The sequence below is a fragment of the Ictidomys tridecemlineatus genome, chromosome 8, assembly GCF_052094955.1.
Source record: "Ictidomys tridecemlineatus isolate mIctTri1 chromosome 8, mIctTri1.hap1, whole genome shotgun sequence".
Classification (NCBI taxonomy): Eukaryota; Metazoa; Chordata; class Mammalia; order Rodentia; family Sciuridae; genus Ictidomys; species Ictidomys tridecemlineatus.
Genome location: NC_135484.1, coordinates 92,851,008 through 92,876,303, shown reverse-complemented (window position 1 = coordinate 92,876,303; position 25,296 = coordinate 92,851,008). Strand labels below are relative to the sequence as shown.

Here is a 25,296-nt window from a genome sequence, read left to right as displayed (position 1 = left end):
AGGCGCGGCGCGGGAGGACCCAAGCGCGCAGGCGCGGCTGCTACGCAGGCCGCGGCCCCCGGAACGGTAAACAGTGGCGTCACGTGACGCGCCCGGTTCTTGCTCCCGCGCCGCCGCCGCACGCCGATGGCTGCGGGGTCTCGCGGCGCCGCACGATCTCCACTAGGCAAGCGATCCTTGGGCCCAAGGCGGTGGCGGCTGCAACGAGGATTAGGAAGGCGACGCGGAAGCCAGGAATAGTGTCGTCAGCAGCAGCCGCTCGGTCCCGGGAGGAAAAGAGGCTGTGGCAACGACGCCGACGTCCTGCGCGTACCCCCCTCTCCGCGGCACCCACCGGGCCCCCTCCTCCTTCTCAGCGGCGGCGGCACGGCCACCATCTTCCTCTTGCTGCCAGTGGTAGCGCTCGTCTGGAGGAGCTGGGTGAGTTGCGGCTGTGGCCGCGGCCAGGGAGACGGGCAACCCTCCCCTCCCCCCGTCCCCTTCCACACGCACGGCTCCTCCGCGGGCCTCCCCACCCTCCCTCGGCGGACGCTGCCCGCCTTTCTCCCGCGCCGCGGGGAAATCGCCTCCCGGGCCTTTTGCGCAACGTCCACGGCCTACCCGCGCCCCGCCTCGGCCGCCCGGAACCGTTTGGACCGCGGGCTAGGGAGGGAGACGCGAAGGCGCGGTCTCCAGGCGGAAGGTCGGGGCCGCGGCCTCTTCCAGGCCCTGGTCGGCGATTTGCCCAGCCGCCGACGCGCAGGCCGGGAGGCGAGGCACGGCTCGGCGTGCGCTGCTGGGAAGGCCGGGATCGCAGGCTGCCGGATCCGCAGCTCCTGGCAGCCGCCGCCTTCTGGAGCCCCAGCGTCGGGCTCAGGGCTCCCGGGCCGGGAGGCGGGGACTGGCCTTGGCCGCGAGGCCTATCCTTTGCCATCCCGCTTTTGAAGAGCGTTGTGGGTGCTCCATCCATCCTCCTGTTAACGCGCGCTTTTGTGCTCTGGACCCAAACTGTCGGCTCCTTTCGTGTAGTTTGAAATGAGAAGCCTAGAATCATGTCTTCTGATATTACGTGTAATTTAATGAACCACTTGTCGATACGTACGTGTTAATGGTGCTAAATAACTGATCACCTGACACGGCGAGGGGGTGTTGGGAGAAGGGAGAAAGGGAAAGCATGTTGGTGCCGCTCACGGTCCAGTGTCTCTTCTTCCCCTCAGGAATGTGTTGCCAGGTCAGATGACCTTTTCCCATCTTTGGGTTTCCAAATGCCATTTCCAGGATTCAAATGTGTGACTATTAGTGTTATGCAGTAATCATTAGTAGAACGTGATTGTGGTATAATGGAAGTGGTAACAGTGCTTTAAAATCTGCTTATTCCTGATTTTCGTTATATGTAGAGATACTTAAAAAGAATCATCGATAATTGAGCCGTGCCTAAATTCAAACTTTGCTCACTTATTTTAACCAAAATATGAAAATGATGACAGTAAAGTACTTATGGAGTACTTAAATCGTGGTTACTTTTAGTTATTATTTCAGATTGAACTTTTTTGTCTTTTTTCAGCTGGTTGCTTTAAGATCTTCCCAAACTACACCGCATTTGTTTACTTTTTTTTTTTTTAAATTTTGAATGAGTGTTTGCTATTTTGAAAATGTTTGTAGATGAATATGTGTGTTTGCGATAAGAAAGAAATATGAGAGTCAAAGAACCAGGACATTTACTGTTGTGGCATACTTATATTTTTGAATTCATAGCTCCCATTACAGAGCACAGAAGGTGTTGTGTAAAGATTATTGTTATGTCAAGAAATAATTTTAAACTTTGCCATCACATTGACCTTTTCCCCACTTATTCCCATTCTTCTGTTTACTGGTCATATATTAACCATAATGATTCTTTCCCCCAACATCATCATCACTGTTATTATTTTAAAAGAAATACTCTATTTTTCAAATATAGAAATAGAATTTAAGGGGGGTCTTTTAGGAGTTATTACTACTCTAATCTAAGCCTCGCCTTCAGTAACTTCCTTAACAGAAGAAATACTTATACATAGCTGAAATGGGCCACTTTCGTTTAAAAAAGAATTACAACCTTAGATTACAAGGTTTATTTGGTAGTTGTATTAGTGAATATCAAACTGATAACGGATGAGTCAGTGATAGGACCAAAATTTTCCTTATTTCTTGAATATTTTATGGGTCCATTAATTGAAGAGCATAAAAAATGCAATTTATTATAGTGCTTTAGCATACTATTGGGAGAACAGTGAACCTCTGTCTTCCATTGAATTAGTTATGTATTTTGTGTTATTAGAGCTCAGATAACTTTATTATGGTGATCTTACAATATTCTAATGTGTTGCATATTCCAGTCAAATCTAAGAAAAGTGGTGGAAAAGTGAGTGAAAAATAGGTTTGATCAAATAAAAGTTTCAAGATGGAAAAGTTGAAAGCATAATTGTCTTTATTATTAATCATTTAAAGCCATATTATTAAAATTTAAATTATTGAGTATTGGAATCATCTAGGAAAGGTTGGTAGTCTTTGCCTTTTATAAAATGGTATTGATAAAAGTTGGAAGGCAGCAAGTGACAGTTTTGTTTACTGCAAAATTAAGAGTTCAGATTTTTACATACTGTAGGGCCTACCTGGAAAACTGTTGAATGAAAGTTAGACAGACTATTCTGTGTTTTCTGGTGCTAAAACAGATAATGATTTTTCCTTGACAAGGTAATATAGTGTTTGCTTTTTTGATACTTTTTGCTTTCGTACATGTATACTTTAAAAAAATACAGATTAAGTCTGTTACAATATGTCATAAAAGCCTTTTTGTGTATTAAAGTTTTCTGAAAGTAATACTGCTTCAATTTTTAAATGAAATAATGGAGATTTATTGATCAGCATTCAGGGTTTTGTATTACCAATAACTGCTTCACACAGTGTCAGGGAGTTCAGGGTTCTTAGAGTGCTGATTTAAATATTTTCATTCATCCGCATTTCAGGAATTCTTTCTGACAAGTGGCTGTAGATTTATTTCTTTTCAGGAATAGAACATCTTAGACTGTGTTTTATTTCTTCCTGGAGCATCCTCTGAGAATCCTGGAATACTTTTTGGAAGCATAGATATTTTTTAAACTACAAAAATGACTTGTAGATTGTTACACATTTATGATACTGTTACATCTTTGAGAATAGTGAAAAACATTTTCCTTTAATTGTTGCCCTTTGATTACACTTGGATAGATACTGAGATTATTGACTTGATTAAAAATACTTGAGACCCAAGTGCTGTTTTTACTCTTAAGGAATATAGTCTATGCTAAAAAATAAGATTCAAAGACATGAAATGTTAATCAGTGTATTGGAGTCAAAAAAGTGAGATATTTCAAGAATTATAAAGGGTGTATGAAATTTTCAGATGTATAGACTGTACAGTTATTGTTATGAATTATGGCTTTTTTTTTTGTACTAGGGATCGAACCCAGGGATGCTTAACCACTGAGCTACATCCCCAGCCCTTTTTATCTTTTATTTTGAGACAGGTTCTCATTAAGTTGCTGAGACTGACCTCTAAAAAAATTGGTGATCCTCCTGCCTTAGCCTCCCAAGTCACTGGGATTACAGGTGTGTGCCACCATGCCTGGCAAATTATGTAATTAATTAATTAGTTAATTAATTTTGATACCAGGGATTAAATTCAGGGGCACTGAGCCACATTTCCAGCCCTATTTTGTATTTTATTTAGGGACAGGGTCCTGCTGAGTTGCTTAATGCCTCGCCATTGCTGAGGCTGGGTTTCACCCTTCTGTTTTAGCCTCTCAAGCTGCTAGGACTATAGGCGTGCATGACCAAGGCCAGCTAATTTAAAAAATTTTTATGGTCAGAAATTTTAAAGTTTTATGACAATTGGTACAACAAAGAGGGGAAATACAGAAAGATTTTAAAGTATTACCCATTGGTATAATCTGTTGGTGTAATCTAATTTCATTAGACAGTTTTGAGTGGCATTGATTATACAGGAAGGCTAAGTTTAATGTATTTAAATTCATAGTTTATGTGAAGTTTATTTTAGACTATAAAATAAATTGCAAAGTTTTTTGTTGATGACTTTGCTTTTCCTTCACACTGTATTATTCATACATATTGAGGATAGCTATTTTGTTTTTTAATCTGTATAGGGTGGCTAAATGCACATTTCCTGCTTTGTTTTGTAAGAAGAATCAGTTACCAAAAGTGATACTACAAAATTTATAGTATTTTTGTAGATTTCATGAATGATATTGTTACCGCTGTTGACCGGTGACGAGTCCTTGTTTCCCCAATGTTGAAGAATCGATAACACCAGAGAAGCATGCCGAGGCAAGGTCAGAGTGGAAAATTAGAAGTTTCTTAAAGGACAGCAGAAAAGACTTCTCCAGGAGGAAGAAGGGGACCCAAGAGGTGGAATCTGTTGAAGGGCGGATCCCCTTTTTATAGTTTTTGGTGATGGAATGTAGGTGGAAAGGGTTGGGACACAGGTGGGCCAAAGAAGTAATCTGGGCACTTCTGAGTCAAGTTTGCTGCACTTCTGAGTCAAGTTTGCTGTTCATTAACATTTCTTTGGGATGGGCTTTCTCCAGATCTGTTGGGGGCTGTTTCCTGGGCTTCATAAACATTCCAAGAGTTGCTCAACTTTTCCGGAAATTCATTCTCAACATGGCCTCCATTTTAGATTTCACTCAATATCAGACCCGATTTACCTAACTATACTGACTACCTAATTTTAAATCTGGCTTCAACACTAAAATTTATAAACATTAATATGTATTATGGGTGTAGAGTACAGAAAGTATAAAGGTGCAAGCTCAGGGGCTGCGGTTGTGTCTCAATGGAGGAGCGCTGCCTAGCCTAGCATGTGCGAGGTCCTGGGTTCGATCCTGAGCACCACATAAAAGATAAATAAATAAAATATTGTGTCTAACTAAAAGAAGTACAGGCTCAGGAATTATACTACCTGGGCTAAAATTTGAGAATACTAGGTGTGTGGCCTTGGGAATATTGTGTCATTGTTTGTACTTCAATTTACTGTTTTGTATAAGAGGAAATAATAATTGCACCTACTTTACAGAGTCATTGTAAAGAGCTAATGAGACAATGCATACAATACATTTAGCATAGGACCTGGAAAGTAGTAAGTGCTAAGTATCTGTTGGCCTATTACTACTTAGACCGTATAGTTATAATGATGAGCTAGTTTTAGTACTTAGTTAATTCAAATTTCTAATGCTTCTTAAAATATCACTTATAATGCCAAAATAACCATAAACCTTGAAATTAACTCATCTTTCTTCTGTTGGCTAGTAATTCTGCTTTTGTGAGTTTCAACTTCTACCTGTTAGTTCTTTTTCTAAATTCATAAGTCTGCAAGCAGACACCTTGGTATCCTCTGTATTCTTTTTACTAGATACATTCAGAAAAGAAGTTATCCTTGTTTTCTTTTATGAGGTTTGCCAGTATATTGTAACTAATTAATGAGATTGGGTAGAATTTGATGTAGAGCAGATGACTAGATTGCATTGCTTTGTAGAATTGTGTTTTGTAGTAGTGTCATACCACATGGGTTGACATTTAGTAATTTTCCTTGACTTTATCCAAGAAGGATAACCTTTGATTCATTTTTAGTATTTTTATGCCATAGTGGTCAAAAACTGATCTTGGTTTCATACAGAGTAGATCTGAGTCTCTGCTCTGTTATTTGTTCTGTAATGTTGGGTATAACTTTGATAAACTGTAGCCCCTCTCTTGTAAATTCATCATCATCATCATCATCATCATCATAATAATAATAATAATAATACCTGCCTAATTGTGGGATTGTGAAGATTAAATGCATAATACCTATTTGTTGTATAGATCAGTGCCCTGAATAATAAATATTTAGTGAATTTAACTTTACAAAAATATAACGTAGAGTAATGGTAAGGGCAATGACTCCCTGCTCCCATATTTTTGTTTGTGTGTTTTGAACCTAGGCACGTTCAACCACTGAGCTATATCCTCAGCCCTTTTTAATTTTTATTTATCTTTAAGACAGGGTCTTGCTAAGTTGCTTAGGGCTTCACTAAGTTTCTAAGCCTGGCTTTTTTGGAGAGGGTTACCAAGGATTGAATTCAGGGACAGTCAAACACTGAGTTACATTCCCAGCCCTGTTTTGTATTTGATTTAGAGATGGGGTCTCAAAGTTGCTTAGCTTTGAGTTCAAAGCTGAGTCTGACTTTGAACTCAAGATCCTCCTGTTTCAGCCCCCTGAGCCTCTGGGATTACAGGCGTGGGTCACCATGCCCAGCCTGAGGCTGGGTTTGAATTTGCAGTTCTTCTGCCTCAGCCTCTTGGGTTGCTGGGATTCAAGCCCCCCCCCCATATATATTTTTTTTTATTGTTGATGGTGCATTATAATTATATATAATGGTGGGATTCATTGTTACATGTTTTGTTCATAGGGCAAAATGAGATGTTTCTGGATCCATGTTTAGCTCCACCACTTGATTATAGCAAGTAATTTAATCTCTGACTCAAATTTATTTATTTTTGTATAATTGGGATTATAAAATATGATTGTCAAGATAAATGAGTTAATAATAAATGTAGAGCAGGGTTTCTTGGCCTTGATACTGTTGACATTTTTGGCTGGACAATTCTTTGTTTTGGGCTATTTGTGTACCTTAACGTATATTTACTAGGTTTCTCTAGTACCATCTTCAATGGCAAAAAATGTCTTTAAATGTGGCCAAATGTCCTCTGGATGGGCATAATTCTCTCTGATTGATAATTACTGATGCAAAGCAGATTGTCGCATTACCTGGCATGAATATAGGTCATATTAAGTTTTATTCTTTATTGTTATTAACAGTAGTGTTTTTATCTGTGATTATCACTGCTTATTAGAAATTTTTCTTCACTAAGAATGCCTGATGAAATTGACTGTTTAATTTAAACTATGATGTAAGGACTGGAAGGCATTAAGTGTGCTTCATTTCCAGGACCTTTGCACTTCCAGGTCTTTGTCTATGTTGCTCTTACCCAATTTATGAATTAATCATTTTTTCACTTCAGGCTTTGGTTAAAATGTTGCTACATTAGTGAGATCTTCCTTTACCATCATACAAAGAATGTTTGCCGCCACCACTACTATTACCCTGTTCAGTTTTCTTTCAATAGAATTTATAATTGTCCTGATATATTTTCATCTCGCTATTGTTAGGTTCATTTGTGCTTTTTTTTTTTTTAAAGAGAAATAGTATATAATAAGTTTATTTTAAAGATGTTCTTAAAAGAACGGACTTTTAAAAGTAGGTTTGTGGAAGTGTAATTTTTTTCCATTATTATTTAATTAAGCTTTTTCTATTTTAGTCATGCTTGAAACACTAGAAAATAATGTAACTTGATTTTATTAGTATTAATTAAATTGGCTGCAGTATAATTCTCTTAGCTTTATAGATGAAACAAGTATTTTAAAGTAGGAAATAACTTTGGGCTCAGATTAAACTTTATTTAGAATGTTAGTACAATTTTTAATTGGATTCTGAGTCTCTCCATTAGGACTGAACTCAACCATTCATAAGTAGTGTATGCTTTTCTCTTTGCCTATAATATCCTCTGGACCTTCAGGTCCCATCTTACACATCGTCCCCTTAGCTTTTCTTGGCTTCCTGAGTTTCACCTTTCTCTATGATACTATCTGCAGCCTCTAATATGACACTTCTTATTTTGTTGAGATGTTTACATGCTGTTGTATTTGTTTATGTCTGTATTCTGTTTTGGATTGTTAATTTTTTGAATTTTGAGACTGAGGTTTGTTTCATTGGAACTTAAAAGATAATGTTTGTAATAAATGTTTAATAAATATGATTTATAAATAATATTGATTAACCAGATTATTCAGTTCTCTGACTTAGTTGCATACCTTATATTGTCTATAAACATAAGGTACATCTCTAATTCCAGAAATCATTTATGATTTTAGCAAATCTGTTCCCAAATTGTTGATATTGGTTTCACTAGGTATATACTTACCATTAGCCATTTTAAATATACTCCATATATGCTCATTGTGTTTCATTTGTTAAATTTATAATACCAAAAGTAAGGAAGTGTTTAAGTAAAATTTCAGTGTAAGAAAAGGAACTTGTTTATATCTAGCAATCTGTATAATTAACAAGGATACTAATCAGGTATTAATTTTTTTCAATTAGATCTGATTATCTTTGTCTATCCACATTAGATATCTGAAAATTAGTGTTTTTTAAAAAGATTTTTAAATTTTGGAATAATTTTAGATTTATAGGAAAATTGCAAAGAAGTCATGAAGTTCTGGTATACCCTTAATTCAGTTTCTCTGATTATTATCATCTGACATTAATACTATTGCCTTTATCAGAACTAAAAGATTACTAAAAGTACATTAATTTTAACTAAATGACATACTTTTTTCTAATTTTACGAGTTTATTTATTGTACTTTTCCTGTTCCATGATATAATCTACATGGCATTGAATATATTAGTGTGTCCATCGTGAGTTAATATTTCTGTAGTTAGTTAACATTTGTTTTTCTATGTAGTATTTCTATAGTTAGTTAACATTTGTTTTTCTATGTAGCCTAAGAGCTTTCATTTTTGGTACTAAGCAAGAACTTTTGTTTTTGATACCTGAGATGTTTCTTAAAATGACTTGATGTTAATTTCTGATAAATGTTACTTTTATGATGGTCTTGTTGGATGGCTGCATTCAGTCATTTTTGGCATTTTTCCTCTGGAATTGCTTGTGGAACCAGTTGGAACTACATAAGAAAAACTAGTCTTACTAATTTGAACAGTTTTCCTCAAAATGTATTCCACAAAATACTGGTCTTATGACATATTCTATGGAAATTGTCCTTTTTGGACCCATAAGTTGGGGAGGCTTTATACTCTATTCTGTTTTAGAAGATTCCCATACTCTTTGGCCTACCAAGGTGTCTCATACAACGGTAGCTGCTTTTTTCTTTCCCCTTTTGCACTGGGGATTGAGTCCAGGGGTACTTTACCACTTTGCTACACCCCCAGTCCTTTTTTATTTTTTATTTTGAGGTAGGGTCTTGTTAAGTTACAGAGACTTGCCTTGAACTTGATGTTCTCCTGCCTCTTCCTCATGCAGGGTAGATTCTTAATAAACATTTGTTGAAAAATAAAAGGTATTGTTAAAGAAATGTGACTTTGTTTTACTTGCTCTGACTCCACTTTGGACCATATAAACCATTTTCCTTGATAATGTCTGTTATTTAAGTCCTGGGAAACTTAATGTGCCATACTAGTTTTGACTAAAAAAGTATACTGGACAGTTGGATTTGTGCATTTTTTTATAGTATGCTTTATTCTATTTTATTATTATTTTTGTATCAGGGATTGAACCTAGGGGTGCTTAATCACTGAGTCACATCTCCACCTCTTTTTATTTATTGAGACAAGGTCTTACCTCACTGAGTTGCTTTGAGGTTGACTTTTAACTTGGTGATCCTCCTGCCTCAGCCTCTGGAGTTGCTAAGATTACAGGTGTGCACCACTGGGTCTGGCTGTTTGTTTTTTAAAATTGGTCTTTAAAGACTAAATTTTATCTGCTGTTGAAATTAAAAATATGGCATAAACTCTGTAAGCACTTTCAGTAAAGGAGTTTGAAGAGTAAAGGAGTTTGAGGATTTTTTTGCAAATAGCAGTATATTATGGGAGGGAAAGTTGTAAAGATTTAGAATGGGCTGGTCTTCCATATGGCTTTGTGATCTTGAACTGCATGACTACAACTTCTGAATGTTCTGAATGTCCCACTTGAAAGTACTGTGTGTTTGGTGCCACAGAAAGATATCAGGTGAAATTTATAGAATTTATTAGCCTTGTGTCACTATGAGAATGGGTTATTTTCAGTAGAGTCAGAGTACCATTTTTAGAAGAAAAATGAACAGTTTGTTTCTAGAACTAAAATTGTCTTTTTTTCTTTTTGATTCATCTGAGAAAAGAAGATTATTAATTGGGATGCAGCCCTCTGAATACAAAGTAATTTTGATTTGTAGTGTAAAGTTTAGATTTGAGCACATTCAGATAAATTCATTGGTAATTCTCTAATCTGCTTAAATTTGCAAACAGTAAACCTTTTTAGTAAATTATTGTTGATTGTTTGGTTTATTATACTAGAATTTCTTTGGAACTCAAAAATGTATTATCAGAATATTGGTGATGTATTATTGAGGCTTTCTTATGTACTGAGATCATATAGCTGTAGGGATTTCTTTCTTAAACTTTTTATTAGTTTTTATCAGCATTGCTAACTATAATTTTCTGTTAATTTGGAGAATAACCAGTAAATAAGTAAAATAGGTAACATTTTCTTTCAGAGCTTTATTACTATTTCTGTGTAAACAAATAGCAGAATTTTAGTAGAGAATACTAAAACTTATTTTGAAGGGGATTAACTCTTAAGACCAAGGGAAGGGATGGGGTCATAGCTCACTGGTAGAGCATGTGCCTAGCATGTGTGAGGCTCTGGTTTCTAACATCAGCACCACATAAAAAATAAATAAATAAAAGGCATTGTGTCCATCTACAACTAAAAACATATTTAAAGAAAAAAAAAAGACCAAGGGAATTTTCTTAGCTTTTTTCTTTTTTAATTTGAGGTGCAATAAATTATGCCCATTAAAAATGAACCAGTTTCTGAAACCATTACTAAAAATCAAGATTCAGGCATTTCTATCATCCTTCAAAGTACCATAATTTCTCTAGAGCCTGTCTTTTCCTTTATTTGTGGCCCCAGGCCACCACTGATTTGTTGAAAATGGTGGAAAATTGTTTTAAAAGACTTAATGAGAGTTGGAGGGTGTGGCTCAGTGGTAAAGTGCTTGCCTAGCTTGTGTGAGGCATTGGGGTTCCATTCTCAGCATTGCATGTAAGTAAACAAATAAAATAAAGGTCCATTGACAACTAAAAACATATATATATTTTTTTTTTTAAAAAAAAGACTTTAATGAATCAAATCTTTCCAGTGCCTTAGTGTGAAGGGGTAATGGTTACCACCAGGCTGGAGCTATGGAGACTGAAATCTGGGTTTGAACCTTGGCTATGTTTTCTGACTTTGGGGAACATTTTTAAAATTTTAAGTTCATTTTATTTGTAACACGGGGATAATAATGGATCTAATTTATTATTGGGGATTAAATTATATAATGTAGGTAAAATGTTTAATAAAGTATGTTGTATACCAGTAAATGATAATGTGAACCTCTTCCCTCATTTTATAGGGGGAAGAATTGAAGGCCAGTTTGAGAAAATTTTGGTAGATTTGGAGCTAATTTAAAAACCTTGAAATATGGAGCACAGTGCATTCTGGTTAATCAATAGGATTTTCTGACTAAACAGTTTTTTTTTTTATTGACTCCTCCTACCCCCCAAATATATATTGGTTTGGTTTTATCTAAAACCAGTATCAAAAATAATTCATCTTGTGATATTGAGGCCCCTTTAGATATTGAGATGACTTTTGCTGAATATCTAATTCATAGGAACAGTTCAAATAGGAGATAACTTGGTAATTTGCATAGATTACACATAAAATAAATTTTAAATTCATGATATGATTGTTTTCCTGTTATTCTCATTTTTTACAAAAAGGGGACCTCAGGGGGAAAAATGTTTATGTGCACATCTTCGTGTGCTTGTGTAGTTTTTTAAGTTGTGATTTGTTTGGTTTAGTTGATATTTCTATTTTTCTTTTTGCCTTCACAACAAAACTTTTTGTCTATATGTTACTTTTCTTTAGATAATTTAAATGCCTTGTAAATAAAGCGAGGATCCTTTACAGTTTTACTAGGTATGGAACAATAATTTAAATGACTTGATTTTAGTTCATATACTTGGACTTATTGTAAAAGTGTTTGATTCTTAATTTATGGAAACATTATGGTTAAAAACATATGGTTTAAGCCATGTAATTCTTTTAAATGTGTCAAATTATTGAACTGTATACATATATTTTTTCCTAAAAGTAATGAATTGAGTAAACATTTAGGATTTCTGGTAAAATAATATTCTACATGCATGATAAAGAAAGATTATTTAGTAAAGATTCATTCCACATTTCCAAATGTATATTCTAAAAACAGGATTTTTTTTGAAACAAAAATTCAGAAGTGTGTTCTTAGATTTCAAAACTATTAAAATAATTTGGTATTAGGTGATTTTCAATTGATAGCTTTATTTCTTATGGTATTTTTTTTGTCTTTCTATAGGGCTGAAAGACACACAGAAGTCTTCATGGATATAGTTGATACATTTAATCATTTAATTCCTACTGAACACTTAGATGATGCCCTATTTCTAGGATCCAACCTGGAGAATGAAGTCTGTGAGGATTTTAGTACAAGTCAAAATGTCTTAGAGGACTCGCTGAAGAACATGCTCAGCGATAAGGATCCTATGCTAGGATCTGCAAGTAACCAGTTCTGTTTGCCTGTTTTGGATAGCAATGATCCCAATTTCCAGATGCCTTGTTCAACAGGTAATTCTTACTTTTTTTTTTTTCTTTTTTTAGTCTGCAATTTAAAATAAGAATTTTCAGCAGCATTTTTGTTTTTTTTTTTTTTTTGGTTGTTTTTTTGTTTTTTGATGGTGAGGGTAGTGAATTTAGGGTTCTTTCCTTTGAATATAGAGCTTCTTTTCCAGGCATCAGAATTAGAATTTAAACTAAATTTTCTTCCAAGGAGTGTGGAGTTATCTTTAAGGATATTGCAGATACAGTTTGAATGACCATGTAATTTGTCATCCAGATTGCGATATTATGAGAATCATAGGATGTGCTGTTAATTATTATGTCATCAAAACAGCTGTGAATTGGGAGTCTTACTAGCAAATAGGGATTGCCTGGCAGATTGGGACATGTTGTTACCCTAGGCCTGCTGGAGTCAAGGGAGGGGGAGGCTGAATTGACCCTTCCTAATGTTCCTCCCAGTCCTTCAAATTTAATACATTCTTTGCTCCAGTTTCAGATTCTTTAGTATTGTGAATGTGTCTCAAAACCAGGAATAAACCTCTAGACCTGTGCTCTCCTGTATAGTAACAACTAGCCACATATTACTGTTGATTTCCTGAAACGCATCCAGTACTAATTGAGATGTACTATAAAATGCATGAGATTTTGAAGTCTGTGTGAAAAAAAGATTATATAAAATGTTATAAAAATAAAAATGACCATTTTTAAATGTTCATCATGTGTTAAAGTGATATTTTTGGTTAAAAAATTATTAAAATAAATGTTGTGTGATTTCTTTTTCCTTTTTTTTTTTTTGAGAATGCTTTTGCTATGTTGCCTAGGATGGTTTCAAACTCTTGGTGTCAAGCCTCCTGTCTCAATAAGCTAAGTAGAAGAACCATCCTGCCCGGCTTATTTTATGTTTTGTTTTTGAAAGAAGTGGCTACTTGAAAATTTAAAATCACATTATGTGGCTTGCATTATGTTTATATTGGACAGCACTGCTCTAGGATCTACAATTGAACTAGCCAAGAGCGAGATTAATTAAATTTCTTTAAAACTAAACTATATTTAATAAGAAGTCACTTTGGCATTATGTTAATATGTAGAAAAATAAGTAGTTTTTCTTTTATAAAGCAAAGGAAATATTACCCTAAACTTTGAGGCAGTTAGTTCTCTGTAAGCTAAAATTAGATAAAGGTTTAAAGCCTCACATGGAAAGGTAAGACTTTCCTTCATCATTTCCTGAAGTAGTGCACAGGTTTATGTGATCTTGGTTTGTGTCTCATGACTTTAGACCTCTCATCAAGTATAGTTTTCCAGTATATTTTTCATTTTATTTTAATATTTTCTGCCAAATATTTAAAATTTTATATAGCATTACTTAACTTTGGAATGGGTGATCTGCTGTTAACCCATAAATTTGTCACATTACTCTGCTTGAAGACCTCAACTCTGGATGCTGTGAATCTTGTCATTTGAACCATTCCTTAATACTGAGGTTTTGAATTGTTGCTAATGCTGTATCTCTGAATTATTTTCATTGTGTTGTGTTACCACAGAGGTTTACATTGTTCTTGTTGTATTTTAAATGTTTTAAAGCTTTAAAAATTGTTTTATGTATGCATTGTTCAAGTTTTGGTGCCTGTGTCAGTATAGTAGTTCTAATTATCTTTATTGTTAATAAGCACTTTGACAGTGTTTGGTTGTATGCAAACTGTTTCTCAATTTAGTCCAAGTTCAGGAAGAACATTTATTTAATATTTGTTTACTTGTTGGAATTATAATTATCTTCAAAGGATGTTGTATTGGGTCTGAAATTGACTCATGTATTATCTTTTTAGACATTTTTACTTAGAAAATCCTATTCTTTAGTAACATCAGTAATCCTACTTGCTATCCCCTTTAAAAAAAATTGGTTCCTGTTGATATGAAAAGATTTTTTTTATGTGAATTGTTTTCATTTCTTTCTTTTAGAAGTTTTCTTTAGTGAAGTATTTAAATTTTTTTGAGGTTTGATTTATTTATACTTGTTCATGATTCTTTTATCTTTTGAACTTCAACTTGAATAGAATTACTTTCTGAATCTTCCTACCTTAAAATTTGTTTGCTACAATTGTTTATTTTAGATTCTGTAGCAGAACTGTTGCAATCATATACCTGTAGTATGTATGTTTTTAAGATGTGTCAGGGAGTATATGGGGAAAAAATAATGATAAAGCTTTTCTGTCCAGGATTGCTTAAATTTCATTGTGCCATCTGGGGGATTTATCTTACACACTTCAAAGTTCTTTTTGCATTTTGGGATATTTGGTTCAGTAAAGGCCCAAACATTTTATAACAAGAGCAAAATGGAAACTATTTTTTAAAATAAAACTTTTGACTTTTTGTTTTGGAATAATATTAGATTTACTAGTGCATTTCAAAGAAGAAATCTTATTGTAACTGTTAATGAAAGCAATATGTGGCCAGTAACTTTTCAGCTGTTTGTAAGTTATTTCAGCCTTTGTTATAAAAATGACATTTCTTAGCTAGATGTTTTTACCCTGACACTATAGGTTATTACTTTGTTTTGATGAAATTATCCTATTTGTATTCTCAGGAGAGTGACAGCTATAGATTGTGATTTCTTTGTAACTTTGTTTTCTTAGTGTTATAAAATTTGCAAACAAAATAGTTTCCATATCTTGTTCTGTTAGGCTGAACCAGGTTGTTTTCTGTATTTAGTAAAGACCAATTTTTCATTGACATAGTTTAGTGGTTTGCGTTATATTTCAGTTGTCTCCAGAAATCATATAGTAGTTTTAAAAAATAACAACAATAGGGAATAGGGAATATTACATTTAGCAATTGTTTGGGATGCTAATTGCTTGATTTTTTTTTTTTTAAGAGAGAGCAACCAATGGACTTCTGATCTTTTTTTGAATGCTTTTGACTCTGTAAAGTATTAGTTTACCTGCAATATTTGCATATGGCTTTTAGATGTGCCGCCCACTAATACATTCATCCATCCATCCATCCATCTATCTATCTATCTATCTATCCATCCCACTGAGTGAGGAAAGCCAGGAAATACTAGATACTCAATCTTGATCATTAAATCACTTATTATACTTATAAAAAATCTTTTTAGTTTTAAATTAAAAACAATATTTTCTTTTTTTTTAGAGAGAGAAAAATTTTTAATATTTATTTTTTAGTTTTTGGTGGATGCAACATCTTTATTTTATTTTTATGTGGTGCTGAGGATTGAACCCAGCGCCCTGTGCATGCCAGATGAGCGCGTTATCGCTTGAGCCACCTCCCCAGCCCTTAAAAACAATATTTTCCAAGTAATAAGTTTTAAGATACTGAATATGATTTATATATACCACTTAAGGACTGTATTCAAAATCATTGAAATGCTGTTTACTGGCATTATCAGTGTCATGAAGAAATGTTAATTTTATTTCTAATTTTATAAACGAATGATGGCATCCCCCTTTTACATTGCCAGTGATAACCCATTCATTGGAAAAAAAAATCTTGTTTTTATGATTTGTTTCTTTATGTAATGCGTTGAAGAGAAATGTTTGATGTTTGTGTTTTATTTGTTTTTACTGTGTTGATCAATATTACCTAAAGTCCAGGAAGACAGACACAATGTAGATACATGCATGGGTATTCAGAGTAGTCTTTTATTCATATAGCACTTGTAGTTACTATACTCCTTCCGTTAAACTAAGATGATGTTTCCAGGCTTCATCATGCCTTGTAAAATCATAATTCGCTAAATTAAATTATTTAAAAAATCCTTCCTATAACATGGCTTTTAGAGATGAGGCAAATTTAAAAAAATTATTTGACTCCTATAGATAATACTTCATATTTGCTGTGAGTTGGTTCATATTGTGTGCTTATGTGGTTTTTCAACTGTAAAGTGTCTAACATGCACTTGTTAATTGTTTTCTTATCATGAATACCACTGATACTATATGATAACCAAGCACTATTGTTTAAAAAAAGAATTTTGTCTTGTACTGCTTTCCTTTTGAGAAAAGTATTGTAATACATCTTAACTAAGTTTACAAATTTCTCATCTGTGTTATGATTTAGTCATGTTTTGGCACATGTTTTTTTTTAAATTGGCACATAATAATTGTACATATTTATGGGGGTACAGTGTTATAATTTGATACATTAATCAGGACAATTAACGTTTCCTCAGACACATCATTTTTTTCCTTTGTGTTGCGAGGCTTCAAATTCCTTCTAATTTTTAAAAAATACATAATAAATTTATTGTGAACTATAGTCACCCTACTGTGCTATAGAATATTAGAACTTATTCCTCTTTCTTAACTGTATTTTGATATCTGCTATCCTATCTCCCTCCAAATTCCCTTCCCGCTACCTTTCCTAACCTCAAGTGACCACTATCCTGCTCTGTACTTCTGTGAAATCAACTTTTGTAGCTTCTACATGAGTGAGAATCTGTAGTATTTGTGTTTTGTAACTTTTAATCATATCGCTATAATTCATCATTAGAAACAGAATTCATCTGTTTAGAATTGGAAAAAGATTATGTTGCACTTGTCCTGGAAAAATGATTTGTGATCCATTGTGTCACTGAGATTAGTTTGAAAAGTATTTACAGGTTTTATGGCTTCATGCTTTTTTTGGACAACATTTTTTTTTTTTTTAATACCAAGGATTGAACCCAGGGGCCCTTAATCATTGAGCCACATCCACAGCCCTTTTTTATTTTAAGACAGGATCTTGCTAAGTTGCTTAGGACCTCACTAAGCTGCTAGTGAAGTTGGCTTTAAATCGTAATCCTCCTGCCTCAGTCTCCTGGACCACTAGGATTATAGGCATGTGCCATCATGCCTGGCTGCACAACAGTTTTCTATTAGAAAATACATTGAACTAAGTAAGCATAGTGGTACTGTAGTCCAATAAAATCCAGTTTTGAGATATTTATTATTGTAGTCTTTATTTGTACTATTTCTAGGGGTAGGAGGGAGTTATTTGTCCAAATTATACCAATGTACATGCAAATTAATTCTCTACTTGCACTGGAATCTTCACTATTTTTGTTTATTCTGAGTACTAGTATTTTATTTGCTAATTTTGAAAAACAACTGTATTTTAGTGACCCTCTTAGACCATTTTTCATACCTTTTTTTTTTTTTTTTTTTGGTACCAAGGATTGAACCTCGAAGCACTTAACTACTGAGCCACATCCCCAACCATTTTTTGTTTTTATTTAAAGATAGGTTAATGCTGAGTTGCTTAGGGTCTCACTAAGTTGCTGAGGCTGGGTTTGAACTCCTGATCCTCTTGCCTCAGCCTCCCAAACTGCTAGGATTACAGGCGTGACCCACCATGTTTGGTTCATGATTCATCAACTTTTGAGAATCACTTTTAAGCAGGAGAAATATAAATCTAATTCAAAGTAATCATGCAAATATGATGAAAAAATTGATCAAAATACATTGTGTTGGGCATGGTGGGTAATGCCTATAATCCCAGTGACTAGGGAGGCTTAGGCAAGAGGATCACGTGTTCAAATCGAGCCTCAGCAATATAGTGGGGCCCTAAGCAACTTAGCAAGACCCTGTCTCTTTATTTAAAGTATAAAAAGAAGGCTGAGGATGTGGCTTAGTGGTTAGGTGCCCTTGCATTCAGTCCTCCAAATCAAAAAGAAAAAAAAAAAACACTATACTAAAGATATATTGGGTTGTGGTTCAGTAGTAGATTGCTTTCCTGGCAGGTGTGAGGCACTGGGTTTGAGACTCAGCGCCACATTAAAATAAATAAATAAAATAAATAAAGATACTTAAAACACATACACACCAGAGGAATGAGAAGTTGTGCTCCATTTGGTTACAGTGTGTCAAAATGCATTTTACTGCCATGTACAACTAATTAGAAAAACAACAAAACCCCATTGAGTAACTCCTCATAGAATTAGAGGTGTTACTTTAACATCTGCAAGTGGAGAGAGAGAATGTTAGAATCTGGTGGAAAGAGTAGAAAATAATAGTTGCCATAGGTATTTGAAAGTTTGTCATATTGATAAGGGATTTGACTTTTTTTCATATATTTTATTTTTTAGTTGTAATTGGACACAATTCCTATATTTTATTTATTTATTTTTGTGTGGTGCTGAGGATCGAACCCAGGGCTCTGCACATGCTAGGCGAGGGCTCTACCGCTGAGCCACAACCCCAGCCCAGGGATTTGACTTCTTTATGTACAAATGGAAAAAAACTAGATTAAATTGGTAGTAGAGGGAAGCAGAGTTTGAGTGGTTAAAAGGAAGAACTTGAGGATTCCCCAAATGGATTACTAAAAGGGAACCTACAGATATGGGATTTATACTTTTGCTGGATATGATCCCTTAATTGGGATGTTTCACTGGTGATTTAGGCATCAGATAGTTGTTTCTATTAGATGCCCCTTTGCTTGAACCTAAAATATCAATTTTTTATTTGTTTTTAGTAATACTAATAATTGAACCCAGAGCCTTGCACGTGAGAGTCACTGAAACTGTTATTAATTGAAAATTAGTCTGTGTTTATTTTGATTCTAAATGATTTTGTAGGCTTGATGTATTTCATTGTTTATGTGAAATATAACTTAGAAACACAGTGATAACTTTTTATTTACATAAACAGCTTCAATTGCTATTTAGTTTGTTTCTGCTGTTTTCTTATACTTTGTGTTATACTGTCATTCAATTCAGACATCTCTAATAGTATATGCCTGTTCTCCTCAAATAGGTGTTTTTCATTAGTCATTTTTTAAACTATTTTTAGATGTTGTTGAACTTTTATTTTATTCATTTTATTTATATGCGGCACTGAAAATCGAACCCAGTGCCTCACGCTAGGCAAGCGCTCTACCACTGAACCACAACCCCAGCATCATTGGTCATTTCTACAAGTCATCTTTAATATCAAAAATAAAAATTGCGCTCATAGATAAAATACAGATATTAAAGTATCATTTTCTAAATTCAGAAAATCCCCAGAGAGGGAATTTCTGGACCAAGACCAGAGTTTTCTAATTCACGTCTTCATTTTGTATATTATTTAGTTTTTCTGTTTCACTTCTACTTGGTTCCATTTACTTTTGCTTTCCTTAGCTTAACATACTATAACACCAAGCATATTTTAATTTTACTTTGCATTGACTGAATATCAAATTTTCTGGCTTTATAATTTAAAATATGAAATAAAAGTAACTTTCTGTCACTGTGTTTTTCTATTGCTGTATTTTATTGTTGTCATGTACTAATTATTTTATTTTATTGTTATTCTCAAAGGCCATTGCTTTTTTCACTTAAAACAAAAAAACAAACCTTAAACCAAAAAACAAATCTTGGTTGAAGATAAGTACAAATTTATTCCTTGAGTAGCTGACTACACATTTTTTTTTTTTTTAAACTTAACAGTTCTGTGATATTATAACAGGGTTCTTTTCCCAGAGTCTTTGAGAGTACTACTGGTTCTGTTGAGTTGTTTTCCCTATCCTCCCAAACTCTTTGTCATTGTTCTGTCTCTTCTCTTTTTCTTTTATGTATATATATATAAAGTTTCAGTTGGACACAATACCTTTATTTTATGTATTTATTTTTATGTAATGCTGAAGATTGAAGATTGAACCCAGCACATTGGCACATTGTATATATGCTAGGTGAGCACTTCCCTGCTGAGCCACGACCCCATTCCTGTTCTGTCTCTTCTTTGTCATTGTATTATTGTCATTTTCTTTGCCTGTTGGACATCTCTTATCCTAGAGCTTTTCTGCTCTCCTTTTTTCTATATATTTTCTTTGCTTACTATATCCTTAATAACCTTGTAATACCATTATACTTGATTAATGATTTTTTTTTTTTTTTAAGAAAGAAGGGATTTATTTTATTTACTTTTTAAATATTTATTTATTTATTAGTTTTCAGCAGACACAATCTTTGTTTGTATGTGGTGCTGAGGATCGAACCCGGGCCGCACGCATGCCAGGCGAGCGCGCTACCGCTTGAGCCACATCCCCAGCCCAATGATTTGCTTTTTTAAAAAAAAATATTTTTGGTTGTAGATGAACACAATACCTTTATTTTGTTTATTTATTTTTATGTGGTGCTGAGGATCGAACCCAGGGCTTCACACATACTGGGCAAGCTCTCTTCTACTGAGCTACACCTCCAGCCCAGTGATTTTCTTTTATATAGAAGTTGAATATTTAAAAATTTAAAACATTGTTTTTGGCCTGCTGACATCTGGTATTACTAATGGGTTGCCTTGTATTTGTATTTGTTGTACTGTTAGGTAGCCTTCTTTCCACGCCATCTTTAGGATTTTCTCTTTTTGATATTATGAAATGTAGATGTATCCTGGTTTAGTCTTTTTTTATTTTTCTGGGTACTTCAGGAGCCTTTTTTTTTTTTTTTGCTTTGTGTATTTTGAGAGATTCATTGCCATAGTTTCCATGTTTTTGAATATTTAATTATGAAAATTATTTTTCTAAGAACTCTGTTCTTTTTATTCATGCCATTTTAAAATAGCAATCTACTTACATAGGGACATATAACAATCTCTTTATAGTTTGAATTAATTTTTCCATTTGTTTATTTTGTTCTTTCCCTTAGTATTGTAGGTTTTCCCCAAATGTCTGATTCTTATTGGTTGTTTGTAGATGTTTAAAATGAATCCTATTTCATATTTCTCAGTGGGAAATTTAGTTCAATTTTACTAAGAGATAAGTGGACTTTATCTAGATATCCTGCAGTTTTTTGTGGAACCTCTGAATATCAGAATGAGAAGTATCTTATTTAGATAGTAATTCTCCTACTGAGTCTAGTTCATTCAATTTCAGTTAAGGGTTAGGAAAAGATTTTCTTGCTTGGAATCAGTGCTTAGTTATGGGCATTGCTAGATAATGAATTTGGAAGAGAGGCATTTGATCTTTTAGGATTTAGGCCTTCAGGTATTTTTTTTTCCAGTTAATTCTTTATTTCTGGTCCAGTTCAATACTTATGCCCTCCCTATCGTTCCATTGCTAGAGACTAAAAATTTATTGGACAGAGTTGTCCTTTTCATACCTTTAACTACCTTTGATTCTGAACTGATTTTTTTCATACTATTCCATTAGACTTTTCTATTCAGTTTCTTTTCATCTGTAGAGATGTGTTGAAATCTTATCTGATTTTGGTTGTCATTTTTTTAACCTTTTATTTGTTTTCATTGAATGGAATTTAGTGGGGAAGAAGTGGTAAAAGACGTATAAAGTTTGCAACATTGAATGAGTGACCTAATTAATCTGTAATAAATGTAAAATTATTAATATTTGGTAATAAATAGAAAATTATTAATATCTGGTAATTCTTAAGGATTTTGGAACCCTGTACATTATTATCTTGTCTTTGTCAGTGTTGAGTTTTAAGCTGTTATTTATTTTTTTCAGGGTTATGTTGCATTAGTTTCCTTGCTTTCAAGATCCTTTCCTCCTATTAGTTATATCTTATTTGTTAGTTTTGTGTTGGTAATACAGCTATTAAACTTTTCAGAGTTTGTAAGTGTATTAGGGTTCTCCAGATAGAACAGCCAGTTTGTGGGGTGCATGTGTGTGTATTTACAGTAAAAGTGATATTGATTTTTTATTTTTATTTTTTTAAAGGAATCAGTTATGTAATTACAGAGACTGGCAAGCCCCAAATCTGTAGGGTAGGCCTGCAGGCTGGAGGTTTATTTTTATTTTATTTATTTTTATGTGCTGCTGAGGATTGAACCTAGTGCCTCACACTTCCTAGGCAAGCACTGTACCATTGAGTCACAATTGCAGCGCCTGGCATGCTGGAGATTTAGGGAAGAGTTGCATGCAGCTTGATTCAAAAACAGTCTGGTGGTAAAATTCTAACTCAGGGTGTCTCTTAAACCCTTCAGCTGATTGTATGAGAGTGTAATTTGTTTTACTCAAAGTCTAATTGTTTAAATGTAAACCAATTAAGAAAAACAAACACTTTTACAGCCACCTTTAATGTTTGAACAAATATCTGGATACCGTAGCATTGTTAAGCTTATATAAGATTAACTATCAAAAAAAGACACCAAAATCTTTGAACATGTTATGTTTTTATTTGAATGGCTAGTTTACATTTGTTGTAAACTAGCTATATTCTCAGAATTTTGGGGAAAATTATTTCAAGGTGAATCTGTAGGCAGGCAGCTTATAAAGAAAGCCTCCAGGTCTTTTCTCACAAAGGATTATATTTAAAGTAAATTTCTAAATTAATAGTTAATATGTGTGGGCATTAATGTATGTACTAAGTACAATTCAAAAGTTCTTTGCCTCCATTTTCTCATTAAATATTCAGAGAACTTCAGATCTGTAGATAAATCCCATTTTATAGCCTTGAGGATTTCCAGAATGATTAATTTTCTAAGTTCACTAATAAGTTACAATAGTCAGATTTGAGCAGTAAAATTTTCTGCCACTAAGTACATAAGTACTATTAAATTAGGGCTCTAAACTGGCTCCCAAATTTATTTAGCTTTGAAGTTTTAACAAAATAAGGATCAGTTTTTTTTTTTTATTAAACTCAAAGAACAAAAAAGAATAGCTCTCTGTTTTCCTTTCTAAAGAATGTTTGTGTCTGTAGAAGAGATTTATTAGTATGCTTATAATTACTAAAACCCAAGAGGTTTAGAGAAGTAATCATTGGCCAGAGATTGAGTCAATCATGAATACTAAAAAGGTGGTCTAAGGGTATGCTTTTAATAAAAGTGCCAGCAGATTGAAGTATACAGTGTATCTGAAACCTTTTTTCAGGTAAAGTCATTGTTTCAGGATGGAATTCAGTTTAGGTACAAGAAAAAAATCTGCCCTCTCCCCTCATTTTGTAATTGAAAACATTAACTTTGAAGTATTTTTGTTAAAAATGAGTTGTTTTTTTATTTATTCGTTTTGTGTCAAGTAGAGTGCCAGGCAGCAGTTACATAATGTTGAGTAAAACCTTGTCTCCCTTATCATGGATCTTTAAAGTTTATATAGAAATAATTTTTTTCTGATTTTTTTTAAAAGGGTGTTTAATGAGATTAGTTATGCATAACATACACTTGTGGGGAGAGGTAGTTTGCCATGGGCCGTGAGTTCTTGAACTTACTTTCTGGGAATGTTAATAATGCAGTGTCCTGACCACTTTTTTCCTGAGTTGTGACTGTAGTAAGCAACCTTGGGGGGATGAGGTAATAAGGTTTGCTCTCTCACCCTGACCTCTTATGTCAAAGAGTAGGCTTGCTTACTCTTCACTGCAAAAGCAATAAATTTCTTGTCCTGTTCCTTTCTTATATTTCAGTCCACTGTGTATGTAGATATTTATTAAGGTACATCTGTGTGTTGTCTCTAGGAAACTGTAGGAGGCAAGGGAAACTGACACAATATAATCTTCCTGTTTTCTGTGCTATGAATGACAGAGTTCTTTGTCTCTGTACCAGTAGTCTTGTGTATTTTGTCAGCATCTATGAATAAGGAACAGGCTGGTTTGTCAGTTTGTGAGTAAAATCCAAGACCTTTTACAGTTCTTGACATTATTGTGTTTAATCTCACAACTAATTCATGGGGATTTACTAAATAGTTTAATTAAGATCAAACATTAATTTAAATTAAAAGATTTAATGCTATAAAGGCAGGGCTTACTTCTAAATAGGTTGTTTATTTGGGCACTAGAATAGTAAACATTTAGAACATTTTGACTGAAAAAAGTATAAAAGGAATAAGTGAAAGCCAGTAGTGGGACCAGATGTTCTGATAATGAATAGAACACATTTTGCAGGTGGGCCTCAACTTTGGCTGTCAAATTTCTAGCAATCATTTCTGGAGGAGAAAAACATTTTGAGGAGAAAAATATCATGTCCTAATTGTGAAAACAAACCTAGTGACCAGGGGAAGGAAAATTATTTTTATATTACAACTAGAATGAAAATTCATACATAGTTTTATCATGATGTGTGATATATTAAAAGAAAATCCTTAGTGACTTTTCAATGCACAAGGGCTTTAAAAAATGTCCCCCAATAGGTATCCCCTTATAAAGCAGTATTATACAGACTAATATAATGGTCTGACCCAGTTGAAACAAACAACCTGCCTTGGATATAATTTGCCACCAGATTTTTAAAATATATTGATATGAAGATAAATTACATAATACTGAGAACTGTAGTGTAATTATCTCTTTTTCTTTTTCCAACAAAGTTCATGGGTATAAGTATTTTTAATCAATGGGGCCAGTGTGAGATTCTATAAATTTTAAAAGCTCTGTTAGAAGCATGTGTTTGTCCTTTGTTCCTGGTAAAGTTAATGTTCTGTAACCAAAATTTGAGATTAGGGTGTAACCATTTTATTGGCTGGATTGCACAACTCCCATAGGTACCTGTCTCAGACTATTGTGTGTGAATGGTGTTCTCTTGTGTTGAGAGAGCAGCCTGAGATAGTTTAAGGGAATGAACCAAGATAGTTTTATTTAAATTTTTAAAAAATAATTATTTGGTTGTAGTTTGATAGTTTAAATAGCTTTAAATTTTCTTTGGGAGAATGACACACCTGAAGAAATAATATTCTAAGATTATTAGTTTGAACAACTAAAACTAGATTTCTGTCTGCTTGTTAGGACTACTACCACCTGGTAATTATTTGTTCCAATTGCCAGGTAAGAGGAAAAAGACAAAATTTCTGTGTTTTGAGTCAGAAAGGCAAAGTATTTTTTTCCCCCACATCTATCTGATCTATCTGATCATTA

At 34.1% G+C, this 25,296-nt stretch overlaps 1 protein-coding gene across 8 annotated transcripts in view; it reads left to right on the top strand.

Annotated features, from left to right (window-relative positions):
* Positions 1 to 280: 280 nt before the first annotated feature.
* The window catches only part of Phf3 (PHD finger protein 3), an 84,774-nt gene continuing 59,758 nt past the window's right edge, over positions 281 to 25,296 (top strand). For 2 of the 8 annotated variants that reach the window (XM_040282886.2, XM_005318520.4), the window contains exons 1-2: positions 281 to 420; positions 12,274 to 12,542. In XM_040282886.2, coding sequence (XP_040138820.2) covers positions 12,299 to 12,542 — 244 coding nt within the window. In that variant the 5' untranslated portion in view covers positions 281 to 420; positions 12,274 to 12,298. Of the gene's footprint in view, positions 421 to 12,273; positions 12,543 to 25,296 lie in introns of those variants that run through there. The other 6 variants (XM_078019817.1, XM_040282891.2, XM_013355780.4 and 3 more) reach the window with 6 other exon arrangements.